Consider the following 16,740-nt stretch of genomic DNA (forward strand, 5'->3'; position numbering starts at 1 on the left):
GAACAAGCCAGTAAGCAGCACCCCTCTATAGCCTTTGCATCAGCTTCTGCACACAGTCACAACTGACTTCAGCAGATGGCATGCAACCTGAGTGACTCCAGTGACACCCAGAAGCTTGTGTCCTGTGTTACCAAACTTTGTCCCATGCATTTTCCCCTTCTTTTCCTTTCCTTTCTTTTCTGTTTTGTTTTGAGAAGGACTCACTATGTAGCCCTGCCTGGCCTCGAATCCACAGAGATCCTCCAGCCTCTAACTCCTTAGTGCTGAGTGCTGCCATGCCCGGTGTCCTTTTTCCTTTTTTCTGGTCATGCTTTGCATCTTTTCACTGTGATAGATGGTGGTCCTGTGAGTAAGTGAACCTGACTGCTGTCCACAGCATTCTTTTATTCCAAGAAACGGTTGGTCACTACTCCCACCTGAGAACTTCCTGGACGAGGCTAGGGCTTCAGTGCCAGCTTACCCACAGTCCTCTTTGTTTCCTTGCCTCCCAAGCCCACCTGTTGCTCAGATGCCCCTAGGGCCTATGGCTGTTTGACTGTGTGGCAGAGAACTAACTATAATGAATTATGCTTCCCTTCTACATGTATTCTTTTGGTCTCTTCATTTCTGCCTTTGTACTATAATTGTTGCATGTATTTTATCTACACAATTATAAACTGCACAGAAAATGTATCATTTTAATTTTAAACTGTCATGTATATTTTCCAGAAATTAAGAGCAAAAATGTCTTTTCTATTTACCCAGCTATTTGCATTTGCGCTGTTCTTCTTTCCTTCCTAGGGTCTGGGTTTCCATCTGGCATCATTTCCCTTCAGATCCATGGCTCCTTTGCATTCCCGCTGCCGCTGTCTGCTGCTGAGTCCTCTCCATTGGCTGGAACATCCCTGTTTCATCTTAAACATTTTAGGAGCTTCCTTGTTTGTAGAAGTTTAGGTCTGACAGGTTCTTGTCTGTTTTATTTGGTTGGTTGGTGATTTGGGTCCACATTTTAAAGATTGTTCCTGTGTCTTCTGACTGTCAAGTTTTCTTAGGAGTCTGTTAGATCAAGACATTCTTTCCTTATGTGCATCATGTCACTTTTCTCTTTATCTTTGGAACTATGATATTGCTAAGCATGTTTTTCACAATAATCTTGCTCAGGGTTGGCTGTGCTTTCATGAATGGGTGAATTTGACCTTCAGCTGTTTGGGGAAGATCTACCATTCTTCATTTCCCCTTGAATTCCAGGAACCCATGTACCAGACAGTTTATGATAGTCCCCTGAGGCTCCACTCAGGTTGTCACTTTCCATTTGGTCTTTATCCTGGTTCCCATCAACCAGTGTCAGAGTCACTGATACTCACAAATAACGTCATCAAGTAGAAAGGTCTTTTTTTTTTTTTTAAATTTTTGATTTTGAGTGATTTTGGAGAGGTGGGGTCATTGAGACAGGCTGATCTGGAACATGCTACATAGAACACACTAGCCTTGAACTTGCAGGAATTTTCCTGCCTCTACCTCCAAATATGGAGATTACAGATGTGAACCACCATGCCAGCTTAGAAAATTGAAGTGAAATCATCAATGCTATTTTAGAAACTACTGAAACAGATATACAAAAAATGGAAAACCTAAATCATTTTATATTTATTTGTAAATAAAATATTTAAATTACAATCTTTCCTATAAATAAAGTTTCATTCTCAAATGAGTTCAGTGGTTAATTCCTTTAAACGTTTAATAAAGAAATAAGAGGAAACTCATATAAACCTTTGAGCCTTTTGCACAAAAAATTTATATGGTAAGAACAATGTTAATATAAACATGGCAAGGATGTTAGAAGAGAAGAAAATTGTTAGCCAGCATCTCTCATAAATACAGACACAGAAACTTTGAACAAAAACAGCATGTAATTTAGAATTCTATTACAAAATAAAGCGATTAAGAAAACAAACTATGCACAAAATATTTTACACCCAAATTTACAAAATATTCTTGAGCTAAGATGAGCTGACACATATGGAGAGATATACCATGTTCAAGGATTGAAATAGTCGGTACTATTAGGATGTCATTTCTTCCAAATTGATTTATAACTAAACCAATCCCAATTGAAATAATCAACATTTGATTTTCTGATTAAAATAAAATTTTCTAATTAAAATTTATTTGTAAATATATTAAGACCTAGATCAGCATTTTCAGGATTTATTTACATCATCTGATTTTAACACTTACTATGTAACTGCAGTAGTCAATAGCAAGTGGTGTTTGTCTAAAGACAGACACGTAGATGAATAGATAAAAGTAGGCCTACAGAAACAGACCCATACTTATATGACCAGTTGATTTAAAAGTCTTTGAAACATTCAATGGAGAAGGAATGGTCTTTTTAATAAATAGTGCTAGGATGTTAGGCCATCTATATAATGAAAAATGAAATTTGATCTCCTAGCTGAAAATGAATATAAAAATTAGTTTGTGATAGCTAGATATAAATCTAAAAGCTAAACTATGAAATTCCTGGGATAAATCATAAGAGACTATTTTTATTCAGTAAGTAGTCGAAGATTTCTTAGGACACAGATAATGATTTTTAAAGTTGATTGGATGGGCTTCAAAAAAATTAAATAGACCTGCTCACTGAAAGCAGATAAGGAAAGCAATGACCAAGCAGAGGGAAAATACTTCCAAAACTTCATCTAACAAAGGACTTGTATCCAAAATATGATGACTGTTACTGTGGTGGTTTGAATGAAAATGGTCCCCATAGGCCATATATTTGAATGTCTAGTCCCTAGTTTGTGGACTGTTTAAGAAAGGATTAGGTGTGTCCTTGTTGGAGGAGGTATGTCACTGGGAATGGGCTTCAAGGTTCCAAAATCTGCCTGGTCCAGTCTCTTTGTCTCTCTGCCTCCTGCTTGTGGATCAGGATGTAAAGCTTTCAGCTACTGCTCAGCATCATGCCTGTCTGCTTCCCACTATAATGAAAATGGACTAATCCTCTGAAACTGTAAGCAAGCCCCCAATTAAATGCTTTCTTTCATAAGAGTTATGCTTTCCCTTAAGAGCAACAGAACAATAACTAAGACAGTTACTATCTCTAAACAATAATAAGGCAACTCAGTTTTCGGGCTGTGGTAGCACATGCCTTTGATACTAGCACTTGGGAGGCAGAGGCAGGCAGATCTCTGTGAGTTCAAGACCAGCCTGGTCTATAGAGTGAGTTCCAGGATGGCCAGGACTACACAGAGAAACCCTGTCTCAAAAAACAAACAAACATCACAAGACTTGAACAGGCAGTACAGACAGAGCCAACAGTACCTTACAGATGCCTTGCATCACAGCTGTATGGAAAGTGTAAATACTGTAACAAGACATTATACATACATAGTAGAGTCTCCAGAACTAAAGACTAGCCAGTCCGAATGTCGCCATGGACATGGAACAAGTATACTTTTCTTACATTGCTGATAGAAATTCAAACATACCATCTGAGGAATCCTTTCAAAATACAAATTGGTGCTACTTATAAAGTTAAACATCTACTTGCCATTCACCCAGCAACCCTAAATTTATAGAAAGATTTATAAACTACCCCAAAAGATTTGTAGGATAGGTTTATAAAAACTTATTACATAGCCTAAAAACAGAAGCAGTCCAAATGTCCATTAATTGAAGAATAGGCAAACATATAATGGTTTGCTATTATAATGGAGTATAGCATATTATTAGAATACTACTTGGCAAGAAAAATGAATTACCAATGCCTAGATGAATATTTAAAACCTTAATATAATAATAATATAATAATCTGCAAATTATTATATCAGTATAGAATATATATATATATATATATATATATATATATATATATATATATATATATATGAATTTAACTAGGGGTGGAGAGATGGTCCAGTGGGTAAAGTATTTGTTATGCAAAAATAAGACCCTGAGTTCAGATCCCCAGCACATATGTAAAACGACAGGTGTGCCAGGCGGTGGTGGCACACACCTTTAATCCCAGCACTCAGGAGGCAGAGCCAGGTGGATCTCTGTGAGTTCAAGGCCAGCCTGGGTTACAGAGCCAGATCTAGGATAGAAACCAAAGCTGCACAGGGAAACCCTGTCTGGGGGGGTGGGGCGGGAAGCCAGGTGTGTGTGGCACATGCCTATGATCCTAGCACTGAGAACTGGAGACAGGAGGATCCCAGGGCATTGTTGGACCACTAATCTAGCCAATTGGTGAGAGACCTTGTCTAAAAAATAAGGTAGGGGCTGGGCAGATGGCTCAGCAGTTAAGAGCACTGGCTGCTCTTCCAGAGGACCTGAGTTTTGTTCCCAACACCAACATGGCCATTTATAATTTCCTGTAACTCCAATTCCAGGGGATCCAATACCCTCTTCTGGCTTCCTTGGTTTCCTGTATGCATGTGGTGCACATACATACATTCAGACACTCACACATAAAATAAAAATATATAACAAGTAAGATTAAGAGTAATAGAGGAAGACACTTAATGTTAACCACTGGCCTTTACAGGCACACACACCTGCATAAATACATGCATAAATTGCACACATGCACACATACATAATTTAAAAACTTCAGATTTTAAAATTGATTTAAAGTGTGTGGGGGGTGGGAGTGTGACTGTGAGTTCGGGTATCCACAGAGACCAGAAGCAGGTATCCAGTCCCCTGGAGCTGGAGTCGCAGCCTATTGTAAGCCACCTGGCCTGGGTGCAGTGACCCAAACTCTTGTTGAACAAGAGCAGTATGCACCCTTAATTGCTGAGCCAGCTCCCCAGCTCCACAAGATTTTTAATTAAGTTTCAACTAACATTTTAAGCGAAAGAAATCAGACACAAAGGTTCACACATTGTACTCTTCTCTCATTTATATGATGTTTTAAGAGTCAAAACTAATTATGTCTAAAAATATCAGAACACTTGTGGCCCCGGAATAAAATAAGAGGAAGGAGAGGGAACACAAGGGATCTTCTCAGGGTTTATTTTCAGGGTGGAGATTGAACCCAGGACCTGTGTGTCCTAAGTGCCCTCCCATGGAGCACCTCCTTACACCCTGAGCTGCTGTGTGTCTTCACTGTGTGTCGGTTACCTGGGTCTGTCTGTCTGTCAGAACTCCTCAGAGCATACTTGTGATTCGTGTATTCTACTGTATATAAATTATACCCTCACTGCAAAGAAAAGAAAGCTATTTACATCTTCCTCTAATTTGCAAGTTAAATTTTACTTTCATTAACTCCATGCAAGACCCAGATCTTTATGTGGGTAACCTTGTAAAAGAAAGCCTGTATCTTTTCAAGTTGACTTCTCTCATTCCTGCTTTTCTTTCCTTTTCTTCTGTCTTCTGAAAACTGCACGAATGTGAGATAAGATGGGTGACCATTGTGAGCAAAACTATAGCAGAAAACTTGTATCAGAATTTTGTCATTTGGACCCTGTGCAGGCCTATAATTTGAATGTGTGACTCTAGAAGTGGTTGCTATGGCGATAAACCACTTTACTTAAATAGCATGTATTTTACTCAAAATTCAGAGGAATGGTAACAGTTTCTAGTAATCACACTCTGGTATTAACTTGCAGGATGTGCCGAGAGCTCACAGGCTTTGCATCTATTATCACCAGATAAGTTCATCAGGTTGAAGTTACACCAGTGAGCAGTGAAATGTGTGTATTCAGCCCAGTCTCTTGTTACATATCTTCCCTTGCACACACAGGCCCCTTTCATGATTAATAATATGAACTGCAGCAATCAGGCCAAGGGTGCTGAATTAGAAAAAGGCAAAACTGGCGGGGCGACTTGTGGGGTCATCTTTCCCATCTCTCCAAGTGCAGTCAGACCAGCTACTCTCCAGCTGTCTCAAATGCTAAGACTCTGTCACAGATGAACAGTTGAAAAGCTGCTAGAGTGGCCCTGGCATGACCACCCTGATCATGGCACACAGAACTGGCATGTAGCTCCACAGTGCTAGATCTGCCCCTTCTGCATGCCATGCTGTAGTTTTGTTTTTCTTTTATTATTATTCTTGCATGCATATGTGGGGTCTGTGTGTGTGTGTGTGTGTGTGTGTGTGTGTGTGTGTGTGTGTGTGTGTTTCCATATGTATGAGCACATGTGTAAATGAGGTGCGTTGGAGGCCTGAAGTTTATATTAAATACCTTCCTTGGCCATGCTCAACTCTCTTGTTGAGCCCAAAGCTTGCCAATCCTGGCTGATTTAGCTAACCAGCTTGCTCCAGGGATCCCCAGACTCTGTTTCCCAAGAGCTGTGATTATGGGTGGCTTTTCAACTGTTACATGGCTCCTAGGGATCCAAACACTTGTCCTCAAACTTGGGCAGCAATCTTTCCAGCCCTAAAGTATTTTTTCCCTTATTTTCTTATATATTCCTTTCTGTATCTTTTTAGGCTGAAGAACTTCTAAAGAAATTCCAATCTGTAGTCATATTAGTAGCCAGTTGGTAAAATGATTCCGGTCCCTTCTATCTCTGCAGGCTGGTATGACTTCATGGGGGTTTATGTAAGGATATGGGGTTTCCTCCTGATTCTGCAGATGTTTTCTGATGGCAGCAGGTTCTTGGCCATTGCTTTAACATGCCCTGTCTGCAGTACACAGATGGCAGTGATTCTTCAGTTCTCTCATGGGCTGACAAATAGATGGCCTGCAGTCTCATGATGGCCATCTAGGGGCTTTCCCCTCTTTCTCCAGCTCTGGGCAAGCTTACAGGAGCGCCTGTCCTTCTGTTTGACTTTCATGACCTGTAAGATATCTTAGCCCTGGCAATTTCACTTTTCATTTCTCTGTCCTATTACTTACAAAACTGTAAAATTGCATCAGTGGCAACAAAGATCCCTGAGGGAATCCCAGCAGCCACGAGAGAAGGAAAGGTGAAGCCCCAGACTTAGATGATCCATAACCTAAACAAAGAAATCCCTGAAAAATTAAGATTGATACAATTGTAGAAAAACCCTGGGAGCTGGGATTTGCCTCAGCCATTTATATTCCAAGGAGAGGAGAGGCTTGGTTCCCTGTGAAGAGAATCTGCCCCAAAGGGCACAGCATGATGGTTCTGGCCCTGTGATGTGCTGACGTCAGAGATGGTTCCAGCAAGGAAGCACAGGAGACACTCAGACTCTAGAAAAACACTTAGGACTCTGTTTCCTTAACAGTTGCCCACTAGCTTTGATGTAACTACAGTGTGCAAAAAGTGTCGGGAATGCAGAGTATTTCCTCCATAGACACAGAAGTGTCTATGCACTAATGTTTACATAAAAGTAAGTGTATTTGCATTGATGCTAACAGCGAGTGAAGGGACAGATATGACTTCAAGCAAATTCTGAGACATTTAAAATATGGCTGTCAGGCCAACATCAAATTAAATGGAGTCAAACTCAAAGCGATTCCACTAAAATCAAGAACAAGACAAGGCTGTCCACTCTCACCATATCTATTCAATATAGTACTCAAAGTTCTAGCTAGAGCAGTAAGACAACAAAAGGAGATCAAGGGGATACAAATTGGGAAGGAAGAAGTCAAACTTTCACTATTTGCTGATGATATGCTAACATACACAAGTGACCTCAAAAATTCTACCAGGGGACTCCTACAGCTGATAAACACCTTCAATAATGTGGCAGGATACAAGATCAACTAAAAAAAATCAGTAGCTCTCCTATATACAAATGATAAATGGGCTGAGAAAGAAATCAGAGAAACATCACCCTTTACAACAGCCACAAATACTATAAAATACCTTGGGGTAACTCTAACTAAGCAAGTGAAAGACCTGTATGGCAAGAACTTTAAGTCTCTGAAGAAAGAAATTGAAGAAGATATCAGAAAATGGAAAGATCTCCCATGCTCATGGATAGGCAGGACTAACATAGTAAAAATGGCAATCTGACCAAAAACAATCTACAGATTCAATGTGATCCCCATCAAAATCCCAACACAATTCTTCAAAGACCTGGAAAGAACAATACTCAACTTCATATGGAAAAACAAAAAACCCAGGATAGCTAAAACAGTCCTGTACAATAGAGCAACTTCTGGAGGCATCACCATCCCTGACTTCAAACTCTACTATAGAGCTATAATAATAAAAATAGCTTGGTATTAGCATAAAAACTAACATGTGGACCAATGGAATTGAATTGAAGACCCTGACATTAATCCACACACCTATGAACACTTGATTTTTGACAAAGAAGCCAAAACTGTTCAGTGGAAAAAAGAAAGCATCTTCAACAAATGGTGCTAGCATAACTAGATGTCAACATGTAGAGGACTGCAAATAGATCCATATCTATTAGCATGCACAAAACTCAAGTTCAAGTGGATCAAAGACCTCACATAAATCCAGTTACACTGAACCTGATGGAAGAGAAAGTAGGAAGTAGCCTTGAACACATTGGCACAGGAGACCACTTCCTAAATATAACACCAGTAGCACAGACACTGAGAGCAACAATTAATAAATGGGACCTCCTGAAACTGAGAAGCTTCTGTAAGGCAAAGGACATGGTCAATAAGACAAAATGACAGCCTACAGAATGGGAAAAGATCTTTACCAACCCCACATCTGACAGAGGGCTGATCTCCAAAATATATAAAGAACTCAAGAAACTGGACATCAAAATACCAAACAAGTCAATTAAAAAATGGGCTACAGGGCTAAACAGAGAAGTCTCAACAGAAGAATCTCAAATGGCCCAAAGACATTTAAGGAATTGCTCAACATCCTTAGTCATCAGGGAAATGCAAATCAAAATGACTCTGAGATACCATCTTATGCCTGTCAGAATGGCTAAGATAAAAATCACTGAAGACAGCTTATGTTGGAGAGGATGTGGAGCAAGGGGAACACTCCTCCACTGTTGGTGGGAGTGCAAACTTGTACAGCCACTTTGGAAACCAGTATGGGTTTCTCAGAAAATTGGGAATCTACCTTAGTCTACCTTAAGACCCAGCTATACCACTGTTGGGCATATATCCAAGGAATGCTCAATCATACCATAAGGACACATGCTCAACTATGTTCATAGCAGCATTATTCATAATAGCCTAGAAACAACCTAGATGCCCCTCAACTGAAGAATGGATAAAGAAAATGTGGTACATTTACACAATGGAGTACTACTCAGCAGTAAAAAACAATGACATCATGAAATGTGCAGTCAAATGAATGGAACTAGAAAATAGCATCCTGAGTGAGGTAACCCAGACTCAGAAGGACAAACATGATATGTACTCACTCATAAGTGGAAACTAGATGTAAAGCAAAGGATAACCAGACTACAATCCACAGCTCTAGAGAAGCTAGCTAACAAGGAGAACCCAAAGAGGGATGCATGAATCGCCCTGGGAAGGGGAAATAGATGAAATCTCCATGAGTAAACTAGGAATGAGGGGTGAACAATAGAGAGTAGGGGATGGGGGATGAGAACATAAGGGAACAGGTCAAGCTGGAACAGGGACAGAGTGGGAGAGCAAGGAAAGAGATACCATGATAGATGGAGACATCATGTAAATAGGGAGAAACCAGGTGCTAGGGAAGTTCCCAGGAATCCACAAGGATGACCCCAGCAATAGTGTAGAGGTTGCCTGAACTGGCTTACCCCAGTAATCAGATTGGTGAATACCTTAACTGTCATCATAGAGCCTTCATCCAGTAACTGATGGAAGCAGATACAGAGATCCACAGCCAAGCACCACGCAGAGCTCCAGGAATCCAGTTGAAGAGAGAGATGATGGATTATATGAGCAAGGGGCATCAAGAACATGATGGGGAAACCTACAAAGACAACCAAACCAAACTAGTGGGAACTCATGAACTTTAGATCAACAGCTATGGAGCCTCCGTAGGACTGGACTAGGCCCTCTGCATACAGGAGACAGTTGTGTAGCTTGGTCTGCCTAAGGGGCCCCCTGGCAGTAGGACCAGGATCCATTCCTGGTGCATGAGCTGGCTTTTTGGAGCCTAATACCTATGGGGGGACAACTTGCATAGCCTTGATGCAGGGGGAGGGCCTTGAACTTGCCTCAGCTGAGTGTACTAGGCTCTGCTGACTCCCCATGGGAGGCCTTACCTTGTTTGAGGAGGGAATAGGGGGTGGGTTGGGGAGGAAGGCTGGGGGATGGGAGGAGGGAAGAGAGGGGGATCTGTGGTTTGTATGTAAAATGAGTAAAAAAAAGTCTTAATTAAAAAAATAAAACTTGTAAAAATAAATAAATAAAATAAAATATGGCTGTCGGAACTAGAGAGACAGCCCATCCGTTAAGAAACCTCACTGCTCTTCCATGGGACTTGAGTTAGGTTCCCAGCACCCATGTGGCTCACAGAGTACTTGTGACTCCAGTTGCAAGGGATCCAATGCCCTCTTTCAGCTCCATGAGTACCCTCACACACGCAGCATACACTTACACATAAATAAAAATAATTATTTATCTTTGACTATACCAACTTTAGTATGCATCAGCCCAAGACTGACAAAGAAAACAGGCACTCTCTGCTGAGGAGCAGAGTATGAATATGTACATCTGCCTCAGAATTGCACTTTTCAGTACCATTAGTACCAGTAAAAGAGTGGAGACAAGTGGAATCTCTGCTGTGAAGGGACTGGCCTAGTACCTATGGCCTATGCACGCAAGAGATTCACTGCCCAACCTGAAGCAAGACCAAGCAAGCCATATGAATTTAGACTATCTGCAAGCTCCAGGAGTCCAGTTGAAGAGAGAGATGATGGATTCTATGAGCAAGGGGCATCAAGGCGTGAAGGAATGTTTGTAGTGCACTACCATTGGTGTGAAGGAGTGAAAGAAAGCTGGGGATGTAATAGACTGAGACATGGGAAGTTTTGACCTGCTCCCCATGGAAGTGACAATTGAAATTGAAGTTCAAGTGTACAATTTGCTTGTTGGTACATGGAGAAGATGTACACTGCAAATGGACAACATTGGGTGTGTTTTATGAGGCTGGGTTTGAGTTAACTTGGAGGTAAGGAAGAGATTTTTATTAAACCATGAGTATGTTCTATGTATTTTTTAAAGATCACTAAAATTGTAAATCAACACATGTGGCTGAGGGATGTAATTTTTCTCATCTTGCTGTATAAGAAAACAGAAATATCCTGTTTTTACATCAAAATCAACTAGATATTGTGGCTGTTACATTTCTCCTACTACATTTTTTTCATAAAATTCTAAAACTACATTGAGATACTATATTCAAGAAGAAAGTTCTAGAGCATATAGAGTTGGATCCAAGAATGAAGAGACGTAGTGTTTCCTCCTGGTGACTGTAGCCTCTGAGTCAAGTACATTAAAAGTTGTGGTAGGGCCAGTTAGGTGGTCAGCAGATGTCCAGTTAGGGTTTCTATTGCTATGAAGAGACACCATGGCCACAGCAACTCTTATAAAGGAAAACATTTAATTGAGGTGGGAGCTTAGATCATCATGGTGGGACATGGTGGCATGTAGGCAGACATGGTGCTAGAGACGTAGCTGAGAGTCCTACATCTGGCAACAGGAAGTGGACTCAATGTCACAATGAGTGAAGCTTGAGCAAAAGAGACCTCAAAACCTGCCCCCATACTGACACACTTCCTCCAACAAGGCCACACCTCCTAATAGTGCCACTCCCTTCAGGGGCCATTTTCTTTCAAACCACCACAGCAGGTAAAGGTTCTTCCTGCCAAGCATGATGACCCCAGTTTGATCTCTGGAACTCACATGGTGGAAGGAGAGAACTGATTTCTACAAGTTGTCCTCTGACCTTCACACATGCACACACAATACCTACAATCAATCACTTCATTGAACAGTCAACAAATAAATAAATGTAAAATTTAAAAAAAAAACACAAAAGTGGAACACTAAAGAATGGAAACATTCAACCAGACATGAATATACATGTAAAAGCCAATGACTAAACCTCTGCTCCTATTTCTCAGAATGCTAATTGTAGTGGACACATTGTAAAGCATTTCTTTAACTACTCAGTATCCAAGTTAGAATGTCCAATGGGGTGAGGGTTGCATTTGGCTTCACCTTTAGCTAGTATTTGTGTGTAAAGTTAGTTAAGTTTTATGAATTGAACATTCCAGATGGATCCCATGTCTCAGAAAAGCAAGTGGTCCCCAGCCAGACACCAGGACACCAGGATGTCAGGGTGGTGTTTGTGCCCTGTTAATGATTGTGAGTTTTCAACAAGGTGATAGGAGCTCCATTAGCAAATGGTAAAGACTTTTCAGTTATCTGTTTCTGGAAAGAATTCAGTGGAGGCAACTTGCACATTTTGAGAAGAATAGAGGAAACAACCTTTTACATTTCAAACTTTATACAATTTTTTTCAGTGTACAGGACTCTCTTAGAGTGCTGTCCGCTCAAGAATCCCTCCTGTAGAGTCAGGCATGAGGGATGTTCTGAGGAAGCCTGCTGCAGGGAGGGCTGCGATCAACACCTGCCACACACCTCTTTCTTGAGATATTGGTACCAGAGTGGAGACGCCCTTTAGTTTTGCTGCAGCCCTAGGAACTTCTATTCATTGGACAAATGTATAAATACAAATTTCCATCTCCTAAAGCCAGGGAGATCAAGGAAACCCCCGAGCAATTTGTCCAGTGCCGTGTGTGATCTCCCCCTCTTTGAAAACAGTACTCAGCTGTCTAAGATGTTGCATGCATGCCCTTTCCCGTGTCAGTCTGTGTAGTGAAAGCTTGCTCTGACCTGCTTTGCAGGTCTCCTGGGACAGTCCCTGCTCTTTAGAACTCTCTGCTCAGCTTCACTTAATTAAAATGATCACTCTTTAAATGAACCTAAGGTCAAAGTGAACCCTGTCTCCCTGTGACTGCAGGATCTAGGCTGCTGCTTCCTGTCCTGCAGAGTGGGATGACCTGAGAGCACAGGTCACCTCTGACTGGTGCTTTCCTGCTGTAAACTCCATACAGTTCTCTCGGCTACCTCCTCACTCCATTCCCACCAACACCCCTTGAAGTGAACATTCAAATGTTGTTTTACCCCTTTGACCAGTGAGGAGTTGAGCCTCAAAGAATCTACAAAGCTGCCTGCTTGACTGGTAAAAGAAGCCTATCCCCAGAATGAATGCAGGAAAGGGGTTGGTAGTGTGAGGGTAGGTCAAGTGCAGCAACTTTGTGCCCACCTTAGGAAGAATAATCGTACTGTAGATGTCTGGAAGTCTGAAGACATGGAATGTGATTGTGCATTTGTGTCCAGGTGGACGTCCCTGTGCAGACCTACAGGGATCTTTAGTGAATTTTCCATGGCAGAGCTTTAAACAACCTTTTGGCTTCATCAGAAGCTCTAAGTGCCTTGGTTCTCTTGAAGGAGGTAAAAGAGCCTTTGGGGCATGTGGTGATAATTTTACAGATGGACCGGTATTACCCAAGCTCTGGAGCATGCTCCTGCCTCATAATCTCATGGAATGCTGTTGTTTCCTGCTATCTTCAGTTACTATATATTTTTTTTACATCTGAAAATTAATTTAGGCCTTTTCTTTCATTCATAGCCCACCACTGCTGTCAAGAAGTCAGATGTAGATGGCGTTGACATGAGCAGTTCATATTCAACATCCAGCAAATTCCTTTCTGCTGAGCCCGAGCAAAGCTCCAGGACTACGAACCAGGCTAAGAGCTCCATGAAACCCTCTTCCTTGACGCGAGGCAAGAAAAAGCTCTAAGGTTCTGTCCAGTGCTGTGCAGTGCAAGAACAGACCACTCCTCCAGCACCTGAAGGGAGGGGACAGGAGGGGGACAGCATGGCAGAGAGAGCCCTGCATGGGTTACACCAGTTTAAAATTGAAGCTAGTTACCAAAGCAGCATAGCTTGCATGGGGCACTAAAGGACAGTGTGGGCATGCTTGGGGCAGGCTACAGCTCTCGCCAGCTCCAGGTGTTCCAGGGTTAAGGGACAAGTGCTCTCAGTGCAAGCCTGGGGCCATACTTGCTCAGTTCTACTCAAATTCTTATATTTAGGCACAATTATTTATAAGGGAAAACAAGAGGCCAAATCCAGTGATGGAGGTTCTAAATGATTGTGTGCACTTAGCGCTAGGAGACTTCGTTAGATGATTACTAATAAAATGGCCACAGGCATTGTGGCAGAAGCGACGCAGTCCCTCGCGTGTCCTTGTGCTTCTAGTTGCTATAGATTATTTAAGACAAGTTATTTTAAACATAGAAAAGTAGGACATTTTGTAATTGCTTGCATTGGCTTGCTGCTACACTCCCATCGTATTGATTAAATCAATAAACCCAGATGTCTTCATGCATGTCATTTTATGTTAAGGAGAGGTGACTTTAGCAAGTCCTCTGAATGCTTCCCAGACAGCTAATGCTGGCCTGTTGTCTCTGGGGAAGGACTGAGACTGGACAGGAAACACATCATGAGCTGGTGTTGGAGGTTCTCTTTCCTCCGAGGTTAATAGCCCTGCCACTGCAGGTTAAGCAGGGTAAGTGGATGCCTCTCTCAGCTTCCCAAACAAAATTTTAAAAAGCAACCGGAATTTGTTTTCTCTTTATAAAGTAATAACCTAATTTCATTCTAAACCCCACAGGATTGTCAGATCATCTCCAAAAGAACCACACCCATAAACTGACTCAGAAGCTAAAAGAGGTGCGTGCACCTCCTGTTATGAGCTACCAAGATACCACAGTGGTCAGTCAGGTCAGGTCATACTGCCATGTTACCCTTTATCTTGGTTCCTTTTCTATTGCTGTGGAAAGATACCATAACAAGGCAACTTATAGAGGAAAGTTTATTTGAAGCTTATGGATTCAGTGGGTTAGAGTCCATAATACAGAGCACAGGCATGGTGGCAGGAACAGCTGAGAGCTACATCTTGATCTACAAGTAGGAGGCGGAGAAAGAAACACTGTGAAAGGCACTAGTCTTTTGAAACATCAAATCCTGCCCCCAGCGGCACACCTTCTCCAACTAGGCCATACCTCCTAACCCTTCTCAATCAGTTCCACCGACAGGGGCCAACTATTCAAATATGTGAGCCTGCAGGGCTAGTTCTCATTCAAATCGCCACACCCTGGCATTCTGCCTGTATTTTCTTAGCGTGTTCACATTTCCCATGGGGAAACTATTATTCAAACACATCCCGTGTAAATTGGATTTTATTTAAAATTGAAGTTGATGGCTGGGGAAATGACTCATTTGGCAAGCTGCTTATCACACAAACATGGAGACCTGAGTTCAGATTCTCTATACCCACCTGTAGCTAGAGTTTTCCTGCCTGGCCCACAGTCAGGACAAATCTCTCTCACCTGCCAGTCCCACAGCTGCTCAGACCCAACCAAGTAAACACAGAGACTTATATTGGTTACAAACTGTATGGCCGTGGCAGGCTTCTTGCTAACTGTTCTTACAGCTTAAATTAATCCATTTCTACAAATCTATACCCTGCCACATGGCTCGTGGTTTACCGGCATCTTCACATCTTCATCGTGGCGGCTGGCAGTGTCTCTGACTCAGCCTTCCACTTCCCAGCTTTATTCTCCTCCTTGTCCCACCTATCCTTCCTGCCTGGCCACTGGCCAATCAGTGATTTATTTATTGACCAATCAGCAACACTTTTGCCATACAGAACATCCCACAGCACCCACCTTAAAAACAAAACAAGGCCGGGCGGTGGTGGCGCACGCCTTTAATCCCAGCACTCGGGAGGCAGAGCCAGGCGGATCTCTGTGAGTTCGAGGCCAGCCTGGGCTACCAAGTGAGTCCCAGGAAAGGTGCAAAGCTACACAGAGAAACCCTGTCTCGAAAACAAACAAACAAACAAACAAAAAACAAAACAAAAACCAGGGACACAAGTCTGTCATCCCCGTGCTGGAGAGATGAAAACAGGAGGACCCCTGGGACTTGCTGGCCAGCCAGTCTAGCCAACACGGTGAGCTCCAGGTTCACTGAGGGGCCTTGTCTCAAAAACAAGGTAGAGGGCTGGCAGGATGGCTCAGTTGGTAAAGGTGTTGCCACCCAAACTGATGACCTGATTTCAACACTCCACATGATACAAGTCTGTTCTCTGATCCCCTCACCAATGTGGCATGTATGCCCCCACACATAAGCAACACACACACACACACACACACACACACACACACACACACACACACACACTAATTTAATTAATTAAAAAAGTAAACTGTGGCCTGGCATGGTGGCACATGCCTTTAATTCCAGCACTCAGGAGGCAGAGGCAGGCAGATCTCTGTGAGTTCAAGGCCAGCCTGTTCTACAAAGTGAGTTCCAGGACAGCCAGGTCTATACAGAGAGACCCCGTCTCAAACAAACAAACAAAACCAGAAAAATAAAATAAAAACCAAACCAACAAACAAAATGAAGTTGAGAATAATTGAAAAAGACACCCGGTATCAACCTCGGGTCTATACATGCACGCATGTACAGGTGTACCAGCACACATGCACATACATACCCACTCATGACCACATGCACCACACACCAGATCACACACAGAAAAAAGAAAAGAAAAGAAAAAGGTAATTTGGGAGTTGACTCAGCTTCTTTAAGTGCTTTGCTTCGGGAGTTATATTTGCAGTCCTACAGGACCATGTACCATCTCCTAAACTTGCAGTATCCTCAAAAGGTTTGAGAGGTAGCTTTTGAGGAACAGACTTTGTCCACCCGTGGAGGACCCTGGCTATGTAGCTCAGGGAGGGGTCTTCCAGGGGAATTCTCTAGGAAGTGG

General features: G+C 42.1%; 1 protein-coding gene across 5 annotated transcripts in view; it reads left to right on the forward strand.

Annotated features, from left to right (window-relative positions):
• The window catches only part of Stk33 (serine/threonine kinase 33), a 173,898-nt gene extending 159,760 nt beyond the window's left edge, over positions 1 to 14,138 (forward strand). For all 5 annotated transcript variants that reach the window (XM_052711987.1, XM_052711984.1, XM_052711983.1 and 2 more), the window contains one exon: positions 13,534 to 14,138. In XM_052711987.1, coding sequence (XP_052567947.1) covers positions 13,534 to 13,704 — 171 coding nt within the window. In that variant the 3' untranslated portion in view covers positions 13,705 to 14,138. The remainder of the gene's footprint in view (positions 1 to 13,533) is intronic.
• Positions 14,139 to 16,740: the final 2,602 nt, after the last annotated feature.

Source organism: Peromyscus californicus, unplaced genomic scaffold (assembly GCF_007827085.1).
Source record: "Peromyscus californicus insignis strain IS unplaced genomic scaffold, ASM782708v3 Scaffold_4__1_contigs__length_199733344, whole genome shotgun sequence".
NCBI lineage: Eukaryota > Metazoa > Chordata > Mammalia > Rodentia > Cricetidae > Peromyscus > Peromyscus californicus.